The sequence below is a fragment of the Benincasa hispida genome, chromosome 12, assembly GCF_027475165.1.
Source record: "Benincasa hispida cultivar pf3 chromosome 12, pf3_genome.v1.1, whole genome shotgun sequence".
NCBI lineage: Eukaryota > Viridiplantae > Streptophyta > Magnoliopsida > Cucurbitales > Cucurbitaceae > Benincasa > Benincasa hispida.
In genome coordinates, this window is record NC_143489.1 from 61750737 (window position 1) to 61777981 (window position 27245).

The following is a 27245-nucleotide window of genomic DNA, read 5'->3' on the forward strand; positions in this document are numbered from 1 at the left end:
CCACTCTCACCCATACAAATAAAAAAACCACCCTCATAAGCAGGAATTCCAAACTCACTCAGGATTAAGGTCATGTCACCTATGATATTCTAGTGAAATGTAAGTCTCAATTATCAATGACATTATATAAAGAGACTAATCATTTTGTGGTCTGGTCTTATATAAACTCTTTGTATATAATACCCCCATTCGTATGTCTACATGAATGGTCAAGACCATACAATTTGTAGCACTTCACAGCACTTGTAGCATCTACAAAGCGGGTCGTATCCGTAATGTCTCCAAGATAAGATATCCCTCCTTTATTCTTATACTACAGACCAGTTATGTTATTACTTAAGGCATGATCCACTTGTATGTCTCCAACTACATGCTTAAGTTACATAAAATAACCTCGAATCTTAGTTATTAGATTGAGTAAATGCTTATAAAATAACACTTATTTTACTAAAAACAATATGTTTACAGAGTGTTTACAAACTATGAGACTACCAGAAGAATTAGGACACCAATCTCAATAATCTCCCACTTGTCCTAATGCCTCAGAAGACTACTGTACAATACAAAACAATATAAAATACAATAAACTAGGGCATACCCTATACCCTAGTATCATCTCCCACTTGTCCTAGACAAGGTGCCGCACATTCTTTTGACCCAGACTCTCCAGATGACCCTCGAACACGTTAGTCGTGAGAGCTTTTGTAAACGGATAAACAATGTTGTGCTCTGACGTGATCTTCGTGACAATCACATCACCGCTATACACAATCTCCCTGATCAAATGATACTTTCGTTCGATGTGCTTGCCTCTTCGGTGACTCCTAGGATCCTTAGAATTTTTCACAGTCTCGCTGTTGTCATAATAGATTGTGATTGTCATAATAGGTTCCTTAGAATTTTTTATATTTTGAACAACTTTCAAATCAGTAAGGAACTTCCTAAGCTAAACAGCCTCCTTAGTAACTTCACAAGCAGCTATGTATTCGACTTCCTAATGGAGTTCGCGATGCATCCGTGCTTAATGCTTCGCCAAACTACAGTTCCTCCATTCAGAGTGAACTCTGACCATGATATCGATTTTCGATAATTTCTATCAGTCTGAAAGTCAGAGTCTGTGTATCCTGAAGGATCAAATCTTATCTCCATACACGAGCATATAGTCCCTCATTCTCCGAAGATACTTAAGGATCGTTTTGACCAACGTCCAGTGATCTAATCCTGGATAGGACTGATATCGACCAACAATCCCTATTGCTTAGTAAATGTCAGGTCTAGTACATAACATTGCATACATAAGGTTACCAACTGTCGATGCATGGGGAATCAGTCTAATTTTCTCAACCTCTTGAGGTGTCTTAGGAAACTGTTCCTTAGACAAAACAATTCCATGCCTGAAAGGTAATAAACCCCTCTTGGAATTCAGCATTAAGTACCTGAAAAACATCTTATCAATGTACGATGCCTGAGACAAGGCCAACCATTTTAGATTTGGATCCCTAGAACAAACTGAGCCTCTCCGAAATATTTCATTCCCAATAAGTAGGATATCATCCACATACAGCACAAGCCAAGCTACTGAGCTGTTGATGATTTTCTTGTAAACACAAGGCTCATCAACATTCTAATCAAAGCCAAATGATTTAATAGCACTATCAAATGTAATGTTCCATGATCTAGATGCTTGTTTCAGTTCATAAATTGACCTATGAAGCTTGCAAAACTTTTGCTCTTGATCTGGATCAATGAACCCCTCTGGTTGAGCCATGTAGATGGTCTCCTCAAGATTACTATTCAAAAAGGAAATCTTGACGTCTATTTGCCATATCTCATAATCATAAAATGTGGCTATGGAATAGAGAATATTGATAGACTTCAACATGACAACAGTTGAGAAAGTTTCCTCAAAGTCCACTCCCTTGACCTGGGTATAAACCATTTGCCACAAGTCTAGCCATAAAGGTCTGCGCCTTTCCATCTACACCTCTTTTCCTCTTGTAGATCCACTTACAACCTATATTTAACAAATCAGGCTGATCCACAAGTTCCTAGACGAAATTGAAGTACATAACTCTATTTCTTAATTCATGGCTTTAACCCACTAATCTTTGTCAACATACTCTATTGCTTGCCTATAAGAAAACGGATCCTCCACTCCATCATAATATATGATGTTTTGGGCTTCTGTTAAACCTATGTAGCATTCAGGTGGTTTCTCAATCCTCCCACTAAGTCGAGGCAGTCTCAACTCTTGAGATGGTTGACTAGATGAAGCAACATCAACAACTCTTGTTGATCTATCAGCTTGTTCAAATACTCTTGTTGAACTCTTAGTAGTCTCATTAGAAATCTCATTTAAAACAAGCGTACTTTGTGGCTTATGATCCCTGATGCGGTCTTCTTCCAAGAAGATAGCATTTGTCGATACAAACACCTTATTTTCACTTGGATCATAGAAGTATCCACCCCTCATTTCCTTGGGGTAGCCTACAAATAGGCAAAATTTCGAATAAGGTTCCAACTTTTTAGGGTTAGCCACTAGCACGTGGACTGAACATCCCCAAATCCGGAAGTGGCATAAACTACCTTTACTAAAGAAAATCACAAATAGAGATTTTCATGAGCAGCGGAAGGGATCGTTCCAAATTCCATTCATATTGAACATAAACAATTACAGTCTAAAACAGAAACTAACAAGTCATGCATAAATAGAAATTACAACATGCTACAAGAGATTCAAGGGATAGAGTATGCGTACCTTTGAAAAACCATTCTGCAAAAATTCCTCAATCAGTCTTTAATGCATCCAACAAACAGCAGAGGAATGCAACGAACAGATTGCGACCAACAGCACGAACAACGAACACAACCTCCACGAACCCAATCGAGTCCAACTCGATTCACGAACAGAGTAAGGACACCACCACAAGTTTTACCTTGGTATTCTGGGTGTGAGAATCCATGAGTATTGGGCTCTGTATGATCTTGGCTTGAGGAATAGATGAGGTATGCAATCGAGTAGACGATCAAGTAAGTGGGAGATATGAAGTTGTCTATCGCATACACGATGTTCTCGATCGTTTAGAAAATGCAAGCGACATAGATTTTGCTACTCGATCATGTAGCAACGATCAGTTGAATAACTATCGTATAGTCAACTCTAAGCAATCTTTTAGCTGATCATGTAGTCTCTCAACGGCTATCGCTTAGTAAAAACAATTTTGACTTGATAGCCTTTTCCGTGAGAATTACCAAATGAATCAACTTCTACATTTGGAAAACAATTTTCCTTTTATCTCACGGTTACCATAAAACTTCCAATAACCTCCCACTCAATCGGTTATTAGAGAAAAAGAATTAAATATCATATAATTAATATATTATAAATAAATATGATAACCAACTTATCATATTATATTTATAACCTATAGTTTAATATTTTATCATATGAAATATATAAACCATGGTTCTTTTTCTATTTTATGGTACTTGATATAAATCATATTTATATCAACTCCTCCAATTAATGTATCTAATACATCACACCAATTATATCAAATATAATTGAATTTCCTATTGTTAATTTCAACACTTCAAACTAACCCAAAATTTGATTATGAACTTGAATACATTGAGCTACCAAGGGGACCTTATGGACCTATAGCTTGAAGCTCCAACGATACGTGAATAATTGACTAAACTCTTTAGTCACGAGATCCACCATTCGTAAACTATCGGGCATTCCACTAAAGACGGACAACTGCACTCTTCTCACTACAGATATATTTCTATGTCCATATAACCAATCAACAGTGCGGTAACCCTTCACAAATCGCTCGTAAGTACAGTTGGGCCAATTTACCATTTTGCCCCTGTAGTTACATCTAACTCCTTAAGTACCACTAATTCTTCTAATGAACAATAAGTCATAGTCCTACTATGACTAAGTTCTCTCTTCCAAAGAGAGGGTGTGACCACTATGTTCAAGACCCGAAATCAGCCCTTAAAGGAGCAATTTATCTACTTACCCCTGCTTCGAGGAAGGAGTGAATTTCATATTGTGTAACTGAGTTCCCAACTCCACAATCATACAAATCCCCAAAAAGGTAGGCTTGTTGAGTTGGCAATCTTGCCACTCTCACTCATACTAATCAAAGGACAAGCCTCATAGACAGGAGTTCCCAAAACACTCAGGATTAAGGACATGTCACTTATGGTCATTTTAGTGAAATGTAAATCTCAATTATGAATGATGTTATATAAAGAGACTAATCATCTCGTGGTTCGGTCTTATACAATCTCTTTGTATAGGACACCCATGCTCGCATGTCTCCACATGAATGGTCAGGATCAGACCATTTGTAGTACGTTACAATACTTGTAACTTTTCACAAAGTGGGTTGTATCTATAGTGTCACCAGGATAAGGTATCCATTCTTTATCCTTATACTACAGACCATTTAGGTTATTACTTAAGGCATGATCTACTTTTATGTCTCACATACATGCTTAGGTTTATATAAAATAACTACAAATCTTAGTTTATTGGATATGAGTAAATGCAAATAAAATAACATTTATTATATTAATAACAATGTGTACAAACTATTTACAAACTGCGAGACTCTGCGAGAATTAGGACACCAATCCCAACATTTACAGCCTCTCCATAACTGAAAAGGTGTTTTAGAAACACTTTTCAAGGGAACATTATTCAATATGTAAACTGCATCCAATATTGCATATCCCCAAAACAAGTCTGGAAGATGAGCATAACTCATCATAGACTAAACCATGTCCAACAGTGTTCTGTTTCTCCTTTCTGATACTCCATTCTGCTAAGGTATATCTAGGGCTGAGAGTTAGGACGTGATTCCATGTTCTATCATATAGTTATGGAACTCTAAGTTCATATACTCTCTACCACGATCAGATCGTAGTGTTTTTATCTTTTTACCTAACAAGTTTTCAACTTCAGTCTTATACCTTTTGAACTTTTCAAAAGCGTCAGACTTATGTTGCATTAGATATAGATACCCATATCTTGAATAATCATCTATGAAAGAGATGAAATATTCATACCCACCTCGTGCTCTTACACTCATCGGACTACAGAGGTCTGAATGTATAAGCTCCTAGGTTTTCTTGGCTCTATAACCTTTTCCAGTAAAACGTCGTTTGGTCATTTTGTTTGCAAGGCAAGATTCACATATTGACAAAGAGTTTTCTTCTAAACCATTTAGAAGTCCACATTTCACCAACTTCTCAATCCTATTGAGATTGATGTGACCTAACCTTATATGCCAAAGATGGGCGTTTTCCTTAGGAGAAACCCTTAGTCTTTTTGCAGTTGTTGTTGTTTTTAACATTTCAGTATTAAGAAAGGCTTTTATGACTAACGACCTTAGTACATACAAGTTATTTTCCATTGAACCAAAACCAATCTCCAAACCGTTCTTAAAAATAAACAATTTATTCTCAGACAATGAGATGGAATACCTTTGTTCAATCCGACAAGACACTGAAATTAAGTTCCTCTTGATATGAGAAACCACATAAACATTATCCAGTAACAGATAATATTTCTTATCCAAAAATAACTTAGGAAAAACTTACGTGGTTAGTAGCACCTGAATCAAGTATTCAGGCAGAATCATCATTCTCTACCAAATACGTCTCCAAGACAAATGAATCATATTTATCGTCCTTAAACTTCTTCCTCTCCTAGAGAGTAGTGGGATTAGCATCAAGACCTATATAGGCTCCAAGTTCCATTTCAAAGAACGATTCTCGTCGATGAACTTCATCTGAATTAGCAACAATTGCTTTCTCTTTTAGTCCCTTGACATTCAAGAAGGACTGGAGATTATCTTGGGAACTGATACTACTGGTTTCTTTTTCATCAATCCCATTTTGCTCAAAAAGTAAGAATTGACGTTCAAACAATTCTTGAAACAAGTCCATGATCTCACGTGCAATGACCATGTTCTCAACCCTTTTGGCCAATGCATCAGGTATTCTAGCCAAAATGTGAAGTCGGGATATCGAAGTACCCTTCATCCATACCTTATATGCATTACGAACAATTCGCGGTGCATTAGGGTTTGGGATTTGAGGACACTCCTCAACCATGACAAACTCAAGGTGGTTTACCACGAAATATGTTTTAATAGACTCTTTCCAACGTATGTAATCGGTCAAATTAGAAAAGGCAACAACGAAAAATCAAGACTTGACATGTTGCTGAGAAAACAAACATATTGATCTATGTTATATTTTAGCAATTACTCTTTGAAAAAAAAATCCAATCTGGTTTAGCAAAATCCAAATAAACTCAGTAACACATCTAGTTTTGCAATGACGCTTCAGTGGTTTAGGACAAAAGCCACCAAAGGGTAGTCAATTTATCCCTCCTCTGAATTGAGACACTCTCAACCAATCATTATACCAGAACAACTCTTGTTCCTATAACGACTAGCCATCATTGATTTGGTCAAGAAATCATTAACTTGCTTAACAATTTTCCATAAGTATGACCCTTCATTTTAAATCCTAGAGTTCTGCCTCAAGCAGCCAATCCGAAGGGAAAAAATCCGATTGGGGAAAAAACTAAAACGATCCTATCCATTTCTCGAGTTTGCCCTGATATTGACCAACCACACAAACCATCCAAAGGGGAACGCTCCCAGGGCGCCACAAGGTCGTGCAAGAAGGTCTCATAGTGCAAACTAATGAAGGAGACCGTATGACATGTTGACACACATCCTTCTCCCACTTACTATAAATACTCTCTTCATTCACCTTGATATTGACCCATGCAAACACCATTCGAAGGGGAACGCTCCCAGGACGCCACGAGGCCAAGCATGAATCTCACGGTGAGAACATTAAGGGAGAAACGTGAGTGGAATTGACATATCATATATATCTTTTCCTCCCACTGAGTATTTTAAGAACCTAGGGTTTAGTTTACTAAGAAAAACACGGCTAATTATTTTTACTAAGTGACTATTTAGGTTTTCCCAAAAGTAATGCTTACTTTGGAAAGTCAAACAACTTTTGATCAACATTCATTAAACTCTTTAATGAACATATAATCAACTGATGCATGCTTGTAGCAAATCTATCTAATTCATCTTTCCAAGTAGGTTCCCAGGTAAGGGTGTTCCGTTCCGTCAGCTTAAATACCCCAGCCTAGCCATAACCCGTCTTAGACAAAAGGTCCCTTATAGATAAATTTATTACAAATTTAATCTTTTATTCAAGTCAATTTAATCTTTTAATCTTATAAACCGATTTAAAAAATTAAACTCATGTTTCTAATCTCATTAGAATCATGAACTTAGGTTTATCTCAATCAAATTTTAAAACCCTTTTAAAACCATGATTGTACCTAAGTTTGAATGCAACTCTTGGTTATTGATTTTAATTCTAATTTCATTAGTTATAACTCTTATAAAAAATGAAACAATCAAAATCAACCACATGCGAAGCTAGACATCCATAAGGCATTCAAAACTCTTATAAATAAACCTAAGTATCATGCTTCATACATTGTTCATTCATTACTACTTTTATATCTCTTATATAACAAAGTAATGAACCAAGCATACATGTTCTCATACACCCTTATACTATAACACTTATAATATAAAGATAATGTAGGAATAAGCTTAATGCATGCATAAATATAACTCTTATATTTTATGATGCACGAGCATGCTTTAATGCAAATCATGCAATCTACTATATTATAACACTTATAATATAAAGATGATGCACGAATAAATGCATAATCTAAGGTGGGTTTTAAATATATATGTCATACATAATGGTATATAAACTAACTTACATCTCATGTACATAAAAAAAAATTGATGGACCGGGATAATATGCCTCAAAATCTAAAAAATAAAGCTAACTATTACATTGAACATCGAGTCAACCGGTTCAAACAGGCGAACCGGGTCTTGAATCATCCGAGCGAATCCTCGTCTCTTTGATCGTGTAACAGCTCCTTGTGATGATCTAGTAATGTTGAGCGAGCAACCACGATCGTGTAACATGGATCGAGTGCTTTTGACTATGCGATGAAGCATGAACGTCACGTGATCATACAGCGCACAACGAACAACGAATGCCTAAACGACCGAGTAAATGACGACTATACGATGAAGCATGATCGTCTATACGATTGAGGAGCAAGGGTCAAGTATATTATAACGGGTGATCAAGTAGCCAGTGGCTATGCGATGAAGCAGGCTGGACTGCACGATCGTTCAGTGTGTGCGCCTACCATGCGTCGAGTATCATATACTTTATGCGATCATTTACCTCAAGTGTCTACGCGATCGAGCAGCCAACGCAACACGATATAGTAAACTCTTTACTCAATCGTTTAGCATCAGCCTTGCGATTATTTAGTAATTACTACACGATCGAGTAGAAATTTTCTACACGATCGGGTAGAACTTTTCTACACGATCGTTTAGTCAAATTTAAACGATCTTTTCGTCTGGGCTACACGATGCGACCAACCTTTGTTCTTCTTCCTCGAAGAGCATAACATCTTCATGCGTCTTTGAAGCCTCATCACGAACAACTAAAAAAACTCCAAACACTTTGAATACATACTCGCTTGCTTATTAATTATGCCCAAAAATACAGGGGCCCTTGCAAATTAAAACTTTGTAAACTTAAAGAAAGCTTTAAACAGAGGCAATCATCCCATAAAAATCCATCAACACATCCACAAACACATTTAACTCTTAAACGCAATGTAGGACACTTAAAACCCACCATGACTGTAAAAGAAGTTCAATACAGCAATGGAATTTGAAATATCAAAACAACTGACTCCGATACCAATTGAAGGAACTCTGATTAGAAAACCATGTGAGTAGAAGTGGATCGTTCCAAATCCTATTAAGCAAGAACACAAATACTTATAGGCCAACGGAACAGATTATGCATAAACTATAAATTATAGTATACTTCTTTAAATGAACAGACAAGGGATAGAGTATGCAAACCTTTGAAGAACCTTTCTTCAAGTATCCCTTAATCGTTCAGCAACTCGTTCAACAGCATGTACTCGAACGCAACGATCAGAACTCGATCTCAACGAACGACTAGATGAAACTCGATCACAATCGAGTTCAACTCAATCCTTGAACCTCAAACGAAACTAGAACACCATCGAAAGAGTTACCTACATATTCTCAATGTGAGAATCCAAGAGTTGTGGGCTCTTTATGAATTTGGATAGAGGAATGAAGGAGGTAGACGATCGAGTAAGTGAGAGATGAATGAAGTCTATCGTATAGACTAGATACTCGATCGTTTAATAAGAATAAACCTATCGTATAGACTTGCTACTCGATAGTGTAGCAATGAGTAACTATCAATAGTAAACTCGGAACTCGATCGTGTATGCTCTCTATGCTATCATTTAGTAAAACACTTTTAATTGATAGTTTTTTTGTGAGATCAATCCGAATGAATATATCAACTACTAAATTTTAGAAAACCATTTTCCTTTTATCTCACAGTTACCATAAAACTTCCAATAACCTCCCACTCAATTCGGTTATTAAAGAAAAAGAATAATTAATTTTCATATAATTAATATGTTATAAATAAATATATAACCAACTTATCATATTATATTTATAACTTATATCTCACAGTTACCATAAAACTTTCAATAACCTCCCACTCAATTCGGTTATTAAAGAACAAGAATAATTAATATGTTATAAATAAATATAATAATCAACTTATCATATTATATTTATAACTTGTTGTTTTAATATTTCATCATATGAAACATATAAACCATAGTTGTTTTTTTATTTTATGGTATTTAATATAAATCATATTTATATTAATTTCTCCAAAACAATATATCAAATACATCATATCAATTATATCACATATAATTGAATTTCCTCTTGTTAATTTGAACAGTTAAAACTAACCCAAAATCTGATTCTCAACTTGAACTCATTGAGCTACCAAAGGGATCTCATGGACTTGTAGCTTAAAGCTCCAACAATACGTGAATAAGTGACTAAACTCTTTAATCACGATACTCACCATTCGTTAACTGTTGGTCACTCCATTAAAGACCGACAACTACACTCTTCGCACCACAGATATATTTTTGTGTCCATATGACGAATCAACAGTGTGATGACTCTTCACGAATTGCTCGTAAGTACAACTAGGTCAATTCACCGTTTTTCCCCGTGTAGTTACATCTAACTCTTTAAGTACCACTGATTCCTCTAATGAACAATAAGTCATAGTCTTACTATGACTAAGTTCTCTCGGACCATGAGAGGGTGTGGCTACTATGTTCAAGACCCGAAATCAGCCCTTAAGGGAGCAATTTATCTACTAAGAAGTTAGCTTCGTCTTGTGTAGCTGAGTTCCCAGCTCTTCAATCAAACGAATCCCCAAAATGGTAGGCTGGTTGAGTTGGCAATCTGGCTACTCTCACCCATACAAATCAAAGGACCGTCCTCATAGGCAGGAGTTCTCAACTCACTCATGATTAAAGTCATGTCACCTATGGTCATTCTAGTGAAATGTAAGTCTCAATTATCAACGATGTTATATAAAGAGACTAATCATTTCGTGGTCCGGTCTTATACAAACTCTTTGTATAAGATACCCCACTTGCATGTCTCCACATGAATGGTCAGGATCAAACCATTTGTAGCACTTTACAACACTTGTAATATCTACAAAGCGTGTCGTATCTATAATATCACCAGGATAAGGTATCCCTCCTTTATCCTTATACTACATACCATTTAGGTTATTACTTAAGGCATGATCCATTTGTATGTCTCCATATACATGCTTAAGTTACATAAAATAACCTTGGATTTTAGTTGATTGGATTGAGTAAATGCTTATAAAATAACACTTATTTTATTAATAACAATGTGTTTACAGAGTGTTTACAAACTAGACTACCAGGAGATTAGAACACCAATCCCAACAAGTGCCACATTATTCAAGCCCCGAAATCACCCCTTAAGGGAACAATTTATCTACTTACCCCTGCTTCGGGGAAGGAGTGAATTCCATCTTGTGTAGTTAAGTTCTCAGCTCCCCAATCAGACGAATCTCCAAAGTGGTAGGTTTGAGTCGGCAATCTAGTCACTCTCTCCTATGCAAATTAAAGGACTGCCCTCATAGGTAGGAGTTCACAACTTACTCAGAATTAAGGTCATGTTACCTCTGATTATCCTAGGGAAATGAAATTCTCAATTATTAATGGCGTTATATAACGAGACTAACCATTTCGTGGTTCGGTCTTATACAAACTCCTTTATATAGAGTATCCCCGCTCGCATGTCTAATACACGAATGATCAGGATTAGATCATTTGTAACACTTTATAATATTTATAACACGTACAAAGTGGGCCACACTCGTAGTGTCACCAGGATAAGATATCCCTCCTTATCCATATGCTATAGACCATTTAGGTTATCACTTAAAGCACGATCCACTTGTATGTCTCCACATACATGCTTAAGTTACAATGATAACCATGGAACTTAGTTTACTGGTTTATGGTTAATGCAACTAAAGTATCTCATATTTCATATACTGAAGTGAATAAAATATCTCATATTATAAATCACAAAGTGTTTGTTCATACATGTGTTTATAAACTATAAGATCCTACGAGATTTAGGGCATCAACCCCAACAATATATATATTATTAATTTAATTTAATTTAATTTAATTTTTAAGGCTCCCCCTAATTTCTCTAAAAAACCAATGTGCAGTGGGGTTGGTTGGTTGAACGATTCATTCTTCATTTTCTTCCTCCAAGTTTGACAGAGAAAAGTTCTCTCTGGGAAAACTCATCCTCCTTCCCCTCTCATCTCCTTTCCCTCTTCCAAAATCCATAGTAGAGCTCATGCCTCCTACTTATTCTCAATCCCTAAGGAGAATACAAGAGGTTCCTTTTTATGGAGGTGCCCATTTGGGATTTCAAATTGGAGATCTAAGAGAAGAAGATTAGGATTGAGGGAATATGTGAAGAATTTATTGGCTTCAAGTGTAAGTGTCATCTTCTTCCCTAATTCTCCCTTAAAAGCATGTTGTAATTTAATGTTTCTTAATGCATATTTTTCTGATCTATAAAATTTATGAATTCTATGAAAACTAAAATGGGAACGATCCTTGCTTTTGCAACAAAACCTTGGTCGGTTTCCTTTGAGATGGTTCCAATAATCCCTCCACATTCTAAAATGTAACTTCCATTTGAAAGTTAATTAATTAATTAATACATTAAATCATATTCAATATATATAATATAACTACATAATTAGAATTTTTTAAAAAAATAATGTTATTTTAATATTTATCGACAAAAATATGGTTGGTTTGAAACTATTGACAAAAATAGGGTTGTGAAATCGTGGACGGGGTCCACGATTTTTGAGTCAGCACATAAATCGTGTACCCCGTCCACGATTTAAGGTGTACCCGTCCACGAATTAAAGCTAAATCTTTTTTTTCCACATTTTCTCTCAACTTCTGTCTTCTTATATTTTTTAGTGTTTTTGCATATTCGAAGAATGAAATTCAAATTTTCAAAGGCCTATAGTAAAATAAAAAATTGAATCAAATTTCTAGCAATGAATTAAGGTTAAATTTTGTTTTTCCATATTTTCCCCTAACTTCTATCTTCTTCTTTTTTAGTGTTTTTTGTATTTTCGGAGAATTTTTTTACTGTGAATTCAAATTTTTAAAGGTCTTACAGTAAAATAAAAAAAGAATCAAATTTTTAGTCACGAATCAAGACTAAATCTATTTTTTCACATTTCCCCCAACTTCCATCTTCTTCTTTTATTTTTTTAGCATTTTTTTCATTGTTGGAGAATTTTTATTGTGAAATTCAAATTCTTAAACGCCTACGATAAAATAAAAATTGAATTAAATTTCTAGTCACGAATTAAGGTTAAATATATTTTTTTCCGTTTTTTCCAACTTCTATCTTCTTTTATTTTTTTTTATTGTTTTTTGTATTTTTGTAGAATTTTCTACGGTAAAATTCAAATTTTTAAAGGTCTATGATAAAATAAAAATTGAATCAAATTTCTAGTTACGGCTAAATCTATTTTTTTCACATATATTTGTTTTACCGTAGATTTTTTTTTCACATAAATTTGTCGTAAAATTCAAATAGATTTGTTCCTATTTGTATCACTTCAATCAAAAAACAATTAAAAAAAATAATAAAAATAGGGGTCCACGAGTTTGTTAGCTAACATAAAAATCGTATACAGGGTCCACGATTTTGTTACCCTATTTTTATCAATACTTTTTCCCCACCTTACTTTTGTAATTTCTTTCTATATACCATATTTTGTTATTACTTTCAAAAAATACACTATTCTTGAACTTACCCCACATAATTAATTAATTGAAATGCAATATCATATATTTAATTTAATTAGTATGTTAGATCATATTTAATATATAATAACTAATTAATGAATTAATTATATCATTTATTTAATTAACTATGCATTTGAATCATATTAATCTCTCATAACCTATAGTATTTATACGAATCTCATTCAAAATTAACATTTTATTTTATAATGTATCCATATACATTATATTAATGGTATCTTATACAATTCTCTTATTCAATTTGAACCATTCAAATTATTCCAAAACTAATTATTCTTGTTTTTATCTTTAATGAGCTAGCAAGAAGGCTTAATGGGCCTACAGATTAGAAGCTCCAATGATATGAAATTAAATTAATTAAAATAATCAACATTCATTTACTATGGGTTACTCCATTAAAGATCCATAATTGCATTCTTCGCACTGTAGCATATTTCTCTGTCCATGGATATAACCATTTTCAATAGGTCAATCCTTCACGAATTGCTCGTAATTACAGTTGGATTAAACTACTATTTTACTCTGTAATTATCTCTTGCTTCTTAAGTTTCACTGTTCCTCTAATGAACAACATATTTATAGCCCTATCATAAACAAAACCATCTCAAGCCCATGAAAGAGAGACGCCACATTGTTCAAGACCCAGAGTCAATACTTAAGGAAGAAATTTATCTGCTTACCCCAAACACAGGAAGGAGCGAACTCCATCTCGTGTAGCTATATTCCCAGCTATCTATTCAGACAAATCCTAAAAAATGGTAGGCATATTGAGTCAGCAACACAGGTCACTCTCACCCATAGAAATCAAATGACTGCCCTCATAAACAGAAGTTCATAACTTACTAAAGATTAAGGTCAAGTTACTTATGGTCATCTTATGAAATATTAATCTCTTCTGTCAACCGTGTTATAAAGAAAGATTAATCATTTCGCAGTTCAATCTTATACAAACTCTTTGTATAGTATATCCTCACTCACATGTCTGAACGTGAATGATTTTGATTATATCTTTGTAACATTTACAAAGTGGGTCGTATCCGTAATGTCACAAAGACTAGTTTATTGGATTGAGTTAATGAAATCTAAATGTCAAATAAAATAACTCTTTATTTTATTCAATAAATAATTCGTATTCAAAACTTACAAACCATAGGAACCACAAAAATGAAAAAATTAATCCCAACAGAAAACTGGTTATAATCGGGATGAGATTTCATTGATTGATGAATCGTAATAGACCTGAATCACAAACATAATTAGATTGCTTTTGATCGCATTTACTTGTAATTATGAATTTTTCACATTTTACTATTATCGTTACTGCTTGACCCTAACATCCTGACAATACAGTAAAGGTACAGGTAATAACAAATGTGACAAATTCATAATCTTCATACTGTTGGAGTAAAAATATGTTTAATGGTAATGATAATGGTAACGGAAAAGGTAGTGAATCCCACATAATTTTCAATGAAAATCAGATTGTGCACTCTTCGTTCCTCAATCAGATTACACGTTTTGATTACAGATTTGAAGGTGAGTCTCACAATTCATTACAATTACAGAGCACGTGTAAACAACAACAAATGTAATCAAGTGGGACATACTTTTCAGATTACCATTAACAGATTATATTTTAATCGGAGTAAACGTGGTCTTAATACAAATTATATAATCAATAAACATTGTTACACAAATAGGAAGCATCGAGTTATTGTCAAGCAACATATGGTTAAGTTAAAGTTTGGTAATTTCCAAACTTTCAACTATCAATTTAACTAATATCTAACTTCTTAAATAGTTTTTAAATTTGAAGATCCATAAGGAACAAAATAAAATATTTAAAGCCTTACTAGATAATTTTTTGAGTTTGGAGACCTACTAAACACGACATTAAAAATTTTATTTAAAAAAATAACTAATAGAGGCGAAATTTGTTTTGGAAAATTTAACTGTGAATTAATACTAAAAATTTATATACATGGGCTAAATTTAAATACTTAAAAGTTTATGGATTAGAATAAGTCTTACAAAAATCAAAGGACCTTTCTAACCTTAAAGAAAAAAAAAACCATATCACTATTGGTAAAACTATATATATACACAATTAACTATAGTAAAATTTTAAATATTTATCTGTTACTCATGTGAAAATTTTGGTTAATAATCGCTCTTGGTCTCTAAACTTTCAATAGAATAACACCTTAGTCCTTAAACTTTTGTTGGTAACAATTCATTTCAATTTAACTCATTGAACTTTAATAAGTATCAATGTAGTTCTCATACTTTACAATTTGTAACGAATTAGTTTTATTGTAAAAAATGTCATTAGAATTCAATGAAGTTTATTACACATATACATCGTTAAATTGTTTTGAAATTAATTATTTTTAATAAATTACAAAGATTAAGTCGTCACAGTATACACTTAATTTCAAAGTGATTTTTCATAATAGAGATTGGATTTTTAAAAATTTCAAAACACAAGAACTAACTTGTTACCTACTAAAATTTAAGGACTAACTTATTATAATTTCGAAAATATAAAAACTAAATCGTTACTCACTAAAATTTAGAAACTAAATTCTTACCCTTTAAACTTAAAAATGATTTTTAACCTAATATTTTGAAGTCTAATTTTATAATTCAACATTTTATTTTTCTGAAAAATAAAATAAATAAATAAAATCTCGAGCAATGTGGGGTGAAAGGTTATAAATAGATGTAGTTATGTTATGAAATATTATATGGAAGAATATTTTGGAGACGTCAAGTTAAACTGCATGGCGTAAACATCACGTCTCGCATCAAAGGCGGGTCCCACATCTTTTTGTTTCCTTTTCTTTTGTTTTAAATCATATTATATTTTACTTTCCGTCGAATCCATAACTCAAATTTACCAAAAAAAAAAAAAACAAATCCATCCATCAAATGTAAAAAAAAGTTTGATATACTTCATACATACTCGAAACACTAATGATATATACTTGATATATTTGATACACTATTGATACACATACTTGATATAGTATTGACACTGAGAGAGGAAAAAAAATTGCAAAGAACTTACCAGCAACAATAACCATCTTCTCGACGTCCATGAATGCTCTTGTCCCCCTCCTCCACCATACTTTCAAAGACTAAAGGTAGGCTCAAATGCCAATAGCCGAATATTGTAAAGCACAACTGGCTTCTTCTCGTCCTCCTTACTCTACTTCATCCTTTTCGCCATTCATTTTCGATGTCGTACTGTAACTGCTATCCGACGACTCCATCAAATCCAAACGACCTGGAGACGGAGACTAGAACGTGAAAGTTGGAGAGACGATTGAGAAGGGAGGGAGTCTGCATGTGAAGGGCGTGGGTGAGGATTTTGCTATTTCTGCAAAATAAAAAATAAATAACCCAAGCTATACTATAAAGATATTGAAACCAGACTCACTCCCTCAATTAGAAGACAAAGTTAAAGTAAAAAAAAATAGCTAAAGTAAAAAATTTATCTCATAATATTTAGATTTACCTCCATCTATTATCTAACAAGCTACTCCATCAATCATTCAATTTTGAGATCGACGAATGTGGTTATGGAAATTAGTTAAATAATAACAACAATTTTTATTCAAAATTGACACTAAATAAATATATTTCGCATTTATAAAAGGAATACTAAAGACTAATTTACAATATATCATAAATATGTAGACTAATTTTAAGATTTATTTAAAATACAAAGATTAAAATTTGATATTTGAAAGGAATGTGATTAAAGTTGAAAAAAATAAAAAATATAGGAGCGAAAATGATATTTATTTAATATTTATTTATTTTTGTTAATGGAAGGTGGGTCCCAAACGTATTAATTAGTTAATGTGTCCAAAGAATTGGGTGTTAGCTGAGTCATTTTCTCACTCAGGCCCGCGCTATTTACGGCAAATTCTTTTCAAACCTTTTTTTTTTTCCGTCTCCAAGCACATCCCCTTTTTTTTTCCGCCATTTCATTTATGTGTTTACATTAATTATATATATATATATATTAAAAAAAAAAGACAAAATTTTTATTCTCTAAATTTAGAGAAAATGTCTATTTGATCTAAGGTTTAAAAAAATATACTTTAGTTTTCATACTTTTAAGATGGATTCTAAATGATGTTTAATTTAATTTTAAACTAGATAGTTAAATACTAACGTGGATGAGATGACCATACTACTTCATTTAACTACATAGCAAAATTTATTGGGTTGGTTGAAAAATAAGCTGAATTTTTTTAAAAAATAATAATAAACTAATAAGTGAAAATTAAAATTGTTGGAAGTATATTAAAAGAATCTAAACAAACAATAAATTGGATTCTTCTCTAACGATTTCTTCTACCTTTCTTCTATGATTTATCCTTGTGAGCATGAATTGTGGGTCTACTGTTGATGTCGTCTGCCATAAGATGTAGTTGGCAGAGTCAAGGACGATGATACTCATCTAAGTCTAAAGTTTAGTTAACGAAATATAAAATTTAGAGTAAAAATGGATACAAATTGACAATTTCAGTAATAAAAATTGATCTTTTTTTATCCAAAGCTTTGTAGGCATAAATTTGAAATTTGTGTACGATTTGACCAAATTTCACGGCCAACCTGTCACTGATTTTTCATCGTCTTCTATTTCTCTATTTTTCTCTTTATATTGTATGAAGAATTATAGAATATTGTTTTAAAGCTACTTCCGTAGGAATGTAGGATTAAGAGATATTATTCAAATGATTTTTAGTTGAAGTAAAATCAAGAGAAGGTAGTTAAAAAATCACAAATAGAGTGTTTAAATTGATTCACTCTAAAACTTTAGGTACAATTTTTTTAGTATAATAAACGAAAACAAGGGAGTAAACAAAAACAAAGAATTAAAAAGAGTCAGAATAAAGAACAAAACCTACCCATGGGGTGTTCTTCAAGTCACATTAACTAAACAATGGAATCTTTTGAGTATGGGTAGCTAGATCATGCATCAGAGTTACACGAACGATTGGCCTAAAGAAAGCCCAAGATAGAACCACGAAAATGAAAGTCAATAAACATTTGAATCTCATTTGATACCACTACCAAAATTCTTTTTTTTTTTCTTCAAAACGTTTAGAATGCTTAAGCCGACATCAAGTTGGGCTGATCCAAAATGACATCCACAGTAGCACGAGGTAGCCCATATTGAGGCCTAATGAGTCCCTTAAAATGAGCTTGGAGAGTTTTCTCACTTTACACCCCCACAATATGGCCCACATTTCAAATTGGGAGCTAATTGAAGGAATACTAACAAAATTCAATATTCTAAAAAGATAATTGTCCACAACATCCATTTTAAAAGTCATGGTAAATGACTCAGTTTTTTTTTTTATTAAAAAAAAAAAATGTTAAATGCCCCTTCACTGATATCATGACCACGTGAAGTTACTATATTGTCCTTCTTTTTTTTCTCTTCTTCATACATCTTTTTATCACACAAGCAGCTCCAATACGACCAACTCTGATAAGCCAGAGACGGGACAAGAGCGAGATCACTTTTCTGTATATGTGTGAATATATTTTAGTAATTTCACCCAAATTTGACATCAACAAAAGATTATTTCGACTTTTTTTTTTTTTTTCTAAAAAATGGGTCACTTCACACTTTTATCTAATTTTTGGGTCATCCATTAGACAGACCCAATTTCAAGTATGTTTTGATCCATGTTGATCTTTTCGTTATTATTTATTTGAAAAAAATCATATATAAAACGATTATGCACAAATAATGATATTGTATGAATAATTTGATATATTTAAACATTTTTCTTCAACACTTATACATGAATAGTTAAATAACACAATATGAAACAATTTTTCATGAAGAATTAGCCATGAATTAATCATTTAAAAAAGGATCCAAAAAACAGTTTAACCATTTAAATTAAAATTCATCGTAAAAAATCAACTATTTATTGAAAGTTTGTCTTTAGAAAATCATTTCATCCATTTATATTCTCCACATAAAATTAAATGAGAATAGAAAATAAAATGGGGGCGGGAGGGGAAGATGAACTCTCTCCAAAAATGAACAAACTTTTTGAACACATTGCAGACACTTTTATTAAAACAAAAGCCCAAACAGAGCAGGTAGAGGCTATATGTACAATATTGTCTCACAAAAAGGATTAAAAAAAAAAAAAAGTCTAGAATTAAACCAAGCAAATCTCTACGTTAAAGACTCATATTTACAGTACCCTTAAAATCAAACCATTCACCATATTATTACAAGAAAGCCCCTCATTCTCACCTTTCCCTTCAAGTAGATCTATGAAATCTCCATTGGAAAATTGTAATACCCTAAACCTGTGGCTGAAACAGCTGTTGGCCTCTCTACCTGAAAAAGTCAAACATCCACCATAACCATAAGAAGGATCAAGAATTATCTTTTATAATGTTCCATTTTTCACTCCGTTCGACAAGACAACCACCTTACCTTGCTACATTCGGTAGTCAAAGAAATTTTTATAATATGGTTTAAACCAAAGAACAATAGACAGTGACTGATTGTCCCTATAAATTTCGATTTGCAAATCTAACACTTGGCTCGATGCATATGACAATGTAAACTTTTTTCTTTGGGTCAGCTGAACAAAATATATGTTGAAATGAGAACCTCATTAAATATATGAAAAATGATATGGATTGAATACTTTCTTCATAACAAAGTTTAAAGAACATCATTTTGGAACAAAGTTGAGTAGATATGAAAGAAGATATAAAGAATAGTTCAATCATTCAATGGGTGGGACCCTATGTTACAGAATTTAATTTTTATACACTTGCTCATTGAAAAATGTGTCCTTGAAATTTATTTATTCACTATTTTATGATATCTAGAGTGTAAAAGAAAGTGCATTGTTTTACTTTATGGCTAAAGTACTTTCTAGTTCCATTGAGATAAGATCATTGCTATGGGGATGTCTTTTTTCCCCCAATATGTGGTGGCAATCAAGTGCAATGTTAAATCATACTATCTTTTGACTCTTCAACAGTGTTCATCACTCGAGAGGAAAAAAAGTTTGTCATTGATACTCAGAACTGACTGTCTCAATTATGCTTTCACTAAATTTCCAACCCAATTTTGCATCTATTTTCCTAACTATTGATTGGAAAAATAAGATAAGTGTTGTAATGTTAATTTTAAACTTTAAAATAAATGCTATAGTTTTAACCTCTAATAAATTCTCAGTTCTTACTCTAAATATAATTAAAAACATTATCTTCCAAGTTAAATGAATTATAAAACAACAAATATGAAATTGACAAATCACCTTTAAAATTTCAAACAGAAATCAACTTAAAACAAGACAGTGATCCAAATTTTTATTCTAGGTCACTATTACGCTCAATCTTGGTCTAAAATTTTAAAGAATTTCCACCTTGAGTATTTTTTAAACATTTATAAAAATTTAGGAAAAATATTTATAGGAGTAATTTTATACAAATGAAAAAGTCAAGATTGTTTCTTATAATTTAAGCAAATTAGTAATTTGGTAATGGTATACCTTGAATTTTGCTCCCCAGATCTCTTCTTCAGGAGCAGGTTCAGCAGTAATCTTGTTCTTCGGATTCTCATAGCATCTCAATTCTCCCACCGCAGTAGAGAAGAAACATCCTGAAATTGAAAAACAAACAATTCATCTCAAATCCATGCCCTAATTTTTCCAAGTCGTCAAAAAATCAAGCCCTAATTCTCCAAATTACCTTGAGGAAACGAAGCGAGTGATTTTCCACAAGCACCTTTGAGAAGACCAGCATCATCAGCGAACGCAACGTATCCATCAGCAGTGATTCCCCAATACAAAGGCACTTTCCCGATCTGATCCTGGCAAAACCAAAAAACAAAAATCGAATCGAAAGAGCAGAATCAGAAATCAAAACAAGTAACTTCGATTTTTGAAGAATTAATTAGGTAGAATGTTGGGAAAATGGGGAATTACAGAGGCGACGAAGAGAGTGGAGGTGGAGCTGTCGAAGAGGATGAAGGCGAAACTGCCGGTGAGATGGCCGACGACATGGTCGGCGGGATATGGAGCTCGATCACGAAGAGCTTTGTAAGCTTCGATTACTAAGAGAACTTCATTGGTGCATTTTGGAAGGCCATATTGGGATCTCAAGCTCCCTAAATTGTCTAGAGCTCCTTCGAATAAGCAGAATATCTCATCCTTCACCGCTAATGATCTGCAATGCCGTTTATTTGGATTTTCATTTTTCTATTATCCAATAAATACAACATTTTTAATACCTAATTTATTTTTATAAAAATAAAAGTTATTCCATTTGGTCCATTACTTTCAAATCTATATTTAATATCCATGATACTTATTAATTGATCTATTAGTCTTTTCAAATAAATAAATAAACAATTGATCTATTAGTTATATACATAGGTTTACATTTCATGTCTAATATAATGCTAAATTTTTAGTGTCTAATATATATGTGAAATTAAGAAATGCAAAATTTGAAGACCAATTTGTAATTTCTTTTAGAGAATAAAAGATAAGGTTCCAGATCCAAGGATTAAATTTATAATTTAATAAAGAAAAATCAATAATGATTTAAAAGTAAAAAAAAAAAAAAAGGATTACTAAGTTTAGTTGCAAAACTATAATATTTTTGTATATTTGATTCTTAATTATATATATATAAGTCCTTGAATTTTTAAAGAAATGTTCGATATTTTTTTTTAAATTTTAAATTGCATCAAATAGATTTCTTAGACTTCTAATATTTGTATCTATAAAGTATTTGTTCAATTTGATGTTTTTTAAAATTCATTGATTTGTTACAGTTAAACCAAAAAAAAAAAAAGTTTAAGTCTCATTTAGTATCGTTTTATTTTTTTTAAAAAAAAAGTAAGTCTATAAACACTATTTTTAAAAAAAACCTTTAAAAATTTATTTTTATTTTTAAAATTTTGATGATAATTTAAAGAAAAAAATGTAAAAGGAAAATAAACTTAATTTTAAAAAATAAAAAACAAAAAATAAATAGTTACCACACTTTTATATTTAATTGACTAATTATTTTTTAGGAAATTTTAAAAAATATAAAAATAAGGAACACAAAATAATAAATTTAATCTTCTTTAACGAAAGTCGAAGTCTATCAATATCTATCAAGGATAGAAATCTATAATTGATACTATACTATGTAATAGAAGTCAATCAATATCTACCAATATTTTTTTTGCTATTTCAATAAATAGTTTGACATTTTTTCTATCAGTAGAAATTTTCTAATTTTTTAAAAAAATTGTAAAATACAAATTTAAAAATTTAAAGGCATATTAGATATTAAAGTTAAAGATCAGAGATCCTACAACACTTTTAAAAATTAAAAAATTATATAACCACAGACTTCATAATGGAAAGACTGAACTTTGTTATTTAACATTTTAGTTTAAAAATAATTACAAAAGTGTAATCTTCTACTTCATGAGTGTGCCAATTTAGCTTGGCAGCTCAAAAAATGTCTCATTAAACATAATTAAAAGTTAATAAACTTCTTAATTTGTTATTTATTAACGTCGCTTATACTAAGTTCATCAGTTTTAAAGTACATTTATCATTTTTCTTCCCTAATAAATATCTCGTATGAATTAAAATATCATAGCAACATTACTATCAGAGGGATAGACAATCCCACTTTTGGACCACCTTTAATTAGTTTTTTTTCCAATACTTTCTAATTAATCATTTTTTCAACTCTATGGTCCTATTAGAATTACAAGAAAATTTTCATTAAAAGAAATTGTTGATTTGAATTTGAAATTTCCTTCTTTTTCCTTTAATAATAGTCATTAATGAATTTGAACATTGCATTAACAACTATAACTATTTGATTCCAAAATATATTTAATGTCATGTCTACAGTTTTATGAACTTTATATTATCCAATTAGATTCTTCACTCTATAATTTGTGTCAAATTAATCCTTATATTTGAAATTTTTATATAAAATTAAATTTTGTCTACTTTGCAATTTAGTATGATTTTTTTTAATTGTTGAACATATAAAAATATTTATCAAACATAATATTGAGAATTCATAAACCAAGATTAAAGACTTATTAAATATTTTTTAAAAAACACATAATTAAAAATTAGAAAATTGTTTTAAATGATAAAACTTCTTAAAATACTATTAAATAACAAAATTCACTGTACACTGATAGACATCTATTACTATCAATAAATTATAGAAGATAATAATCTATCTTGTCTATCAATGATAGATAATATCATTTTGCTATATTTATAAATATTTTAATTCATTTTACTACATTTCGACAAAATTATCCCAATCCTAAACTTTAGGGCACCGACAACATAGTGCCCGAATATCAAATGTTTGTGACATATTATATATTTATAAAAGAAAATATTATGAGTGAGACATAACTAAAGTCCCGATACCTTTCTGTTCAATGTACTAAAGAAAGCCTTAGAAAAGAAAACTACTTTAATATATATTAAAAAATATATAATATATATAATATTATATATTTACTAACATTTGTCCCTATCGTAAATTTAATATATATATTAAAAAATTTAAATTTGTAAGTTTTTACTATAAAGGATAAATATTAAATATTTTAAAAGACCCTGATGATATAAGTCGGTCCTATTTTCTTGAACTTCAAAGAGTTTTAAGAATAACTATTCGATAATTAGGCCCCTTTTTAAATATCTATGTTAATTTTAAAAAATAACTACTTTAGCCATTGCTATCAAGTCACATTTCTATATGGATCTATTATATATTTATAATTTTTCATCTTTTTAAAAAGAGTATATATTTATAATTTTGATGTGTCACATACCAAAAGTCTATGATATGATGTGTCACTTCAACAATTATGTATGCAAAATTCTTCTATGAAAATATGAAGGCGGAAAAAAGAAAACACATCTTTTCCCAATTTTACAAAAATAAAAATAAATATATTTTCACTTTCCAGAAACTGGAATGGTCGTTTGTGCTCTTGAAAATAAAACGGTGAAATGGCAAGAACACCCTTCCAAATATATACACCACTTTTTGTTTTGTTTTGTTTCTTTGTTTGTTTTCTTAATTTTCTTTTAAGAAATAATACATTTCTATCCTTTCCTAAATTTTAAAATATTAAATATTTAATTTTTAAAATTTAAATTTTATTATAATATAATCTCAAGTTTTTAAAATGCTACTATTTTCCTTTTCATATTTAAATTTTGTTTCAATTTATTCCATAAATTTCAAGATTTTACGTTTTTAATCTCAATTCTTCACCAAATAATTATTTTCAATCATTCACATTAATTTCTATTGTTTAATTAAAATAATTAAAAATATAAATTTTAAAAGTGATAGAAATAATAAAATTTAATTAATTATATATTTTTTTAGTGATTTTTAATTTATTAAAATAAATTAACTGAAAGATAAAAAGTGGGCATGGATGAAGAATGAAAATTAAAAATATAAAATTCAAGATATGAGGTTTAAAATGGAAAGAAAATTCAAACGTCAAAAATAAAATTATAGTATTTTATAATAAATCAAACTCAAAAGATTAAATGTGTAACATTTTAAAATTTAGGGATTAGATATCAACTAGATCCAAAATTTAAGGAAAAAAAATTAGTATGAATGAAAAATCAAGGTTAAAAATATAAAATTCGACACGTAAGGTTTAAAATTGAAAGAAAATTCAAATGCCAAAAATAAAATTATAGTATTTTATAATAAATCAAATTTGGATTAAATTTGGAAGATTTTAAAATCGGGACTTAATATAAACTAGATCTAAAATATAAGAATAAAAATGATTTTTTTTCCATTTCTTTAATATTAAGAAGTCTTATAAATGTTTTGCTTTTTAATTTTTAGAGTTCAGATACGTGGTGTCTAAAGTAAAGTAAAGTTAGGATTTATAAGTACTAGAAACAAGTATTTGTATTTAATTTGTTTTTGGACTTTTGAAAATGGAATTAAATTTATATGCTCAACTTTTTTCTCTTATTTCACAAACTTATTATTTGATATAAAATTCAAACATTTAATTTCATAAGACAAAATTTAAATTTCCTATCTGTTTATAAATATATAAAACTATCGACTACAACAATTGAACTAAATAAGTCTGAGCCCTCACTACACATAAAATTAAAATTTTTATGCTCTAAACTTTTATTTAAAAAAAATATTAAATAATGAAAGGATAAGGAATTCAACCTTTAATCGAAATTGATAATATAATTATTACGTCAGTTTAGCTAGCTCATTTGAGCACAAACTAATCTTTTAATTTTAGATCTAAAAAATCCATAATTTTTGTTTTAAAAAAAAATATTGAACCCAAATTAAACATTCAACCCACAAAATTCAGAAGTTAATATTTACTAAGTTCATGAGGGGGAAAAAAATCGTGTTTAGGGAAAGCAGAGTGCAGCCGTACGACGGCGTTTTGATAAGAGAATTTCCCGTACCTGGGGCGCAAGGGAGATTCGTTGTGGTGAGTGAAGGCGAGGTGGACATGGTCGCCGATCTGGAGGGAGACGACGGCAGCGTTGGAATCAGCGAACCGCTTCGCCAGCGCTGTCGACGATATCTTCGGCGACGGTGTCCGGCAGCCGGCAGCCACCAGTTCTTCCGGCGGTGACATGATCGAACTGCTAAATATTCCCAACATATTCGACTCAATCTGAGAAATCGAACTTCAAAGAAGAAAAATGAATTTTGATTTTTTGATTTTGAAGTGAAAAAAAAAACAATATAAGAAAAAACGAAAGATCGAAACTCCGAAGCAGAAACGGGAAGTGGAATGAGAGAGTTAACGAATCTGGGCCCAAATTTATAGGGCCGTTTCGAGAGGGGAGGGTATTTTAGTACTTTCGTTTGCTTTATAATAATCTAAAGGTTAATATTATGGGTCCCACATGGGATAATGTTTTCTACATAATTGCCAAAAAAAAAAGTTGTTGGATTTCTTATTTCGTTTTTGTTGCGAAATTGAGGATGACGACGGATGTGAATAAAATATAATATAATGATATAATAATAAAATAAAATAATTAAAATTATGAAAATTTAATAGAAATTTGAAATAGATTTCTCACTTTGGTTCAATTTTAAAATCCATTAAATGTCATAATTTAAATACAAAGTGACAAATAGGATGTGGTATTCTATTTTGCAAATGAATTATTTTCTGAATTTAAATTCACATTTATCTATATGAGAATCTAAATGTGACAATAACGATGCATTCCACGTAATTTGTTTTTCTAATTTCTTAATTCCTCTCCCTAGTGTTGAAAAAATTGTCTCATTAAAATGACAATCAGCAAATCGTGCAGTAAATACATCACATGGTGGGTAAGATATTTAATAATTGATGGGGAATCATATCCAACGTATATTCCTAACCTCCTTTGAGGACCCATCTTAATGCGTTGTGGTTGAGCAATTTGAACATATATTGTACGTTAAAAAAATTCTCATATGGGAAATATTTGGCCTATTACCACAAGCTAATTGTAATGGCGAGTACTTATGGAAGAAACCGATGAAGGCCCTATGCCCTATGCGGAAATGTGGATCGTTATAAAAATTTATTTTCACAGAATCATTTAATTTTACAAGAAAAAATGCAATCAACATAAAATTTACAACATGCTTTAAAATGAGAAAAGGAAACTTACAGTTTGAGAAACATTACCCTTAAAGAACCATTCTTCACGAAATTCCTTCT

General features: G+C 31.3%; 1 protein-coding gene and 1 long non-coding RNA gene across 2 annotated transcripts; both read right to left on the reverse strand.

Annotated features, from left to right (window-relative positions):
• Positions 1-16377: 16377 nt before the first annotated feature.
• On the reverse strand, positions 16378-18505 carry LOC150032118 (uncharacterized). Its single transcript, XR_016525358.1, has 3 exons — positions 18376-18505; positions 17823-17879; positions 16378-16832 (listed from the first exon to the last, which is right to left on the reverse strand). It is a non-coding gene; the product is annotated as an uncharacterized LOC150032118 (long non-coding RNA).
• Positions 18506-19535: 1030 nt separating this feature from the next.
• Positions 19536-26445, reverse strand: LOC120067284 (stem-specific protein TSJT1-like). Its single transcript, XM_039018821.2, has 5 exons — positions 25981-26445; positions 21442-21682; positions 21206-21326; positions 21007-21116; positions 19536-19835 (listed from the first exon to the last, which is right to left on the reverse strand). The coding sequence occupies exons 1-5, from the start codon at positions 26181-26183 to the stop codon at positions 19767-19769; spliced, it is 744 nt and encodes a 247-aa protein (XP_038874749.1). The 5' UTR covers positions 26184-26445; the 3' UTR covers positions 19536-19766.
• Positions 26446-27245: the final 800 nt, after the last annotated feature.

Coding starts and splice junctions, on each gene's coding strand:
- LOC120067284 (XM_039018821.2), bottom strand. CDS start 26,183: ATGTTGGGAATATTTAGCAGTTCGATCATGTCACCGCCGGAAGAACTG. Junction 21,327..21,441: donor CCACTCTCTTCGTCGCCTCT/GTAATTCCCCAT, acceptor TGGTTTTGCCAG/GATCAGATCGGGAAAGTGCC. Junction 19,836..21,006: donor TCTGGGGAGCAAAATTCAAG/GTATACCATTAC, acceptor TGACTTTTTCAG/GTAGAGAGGCCAACAGCTGT.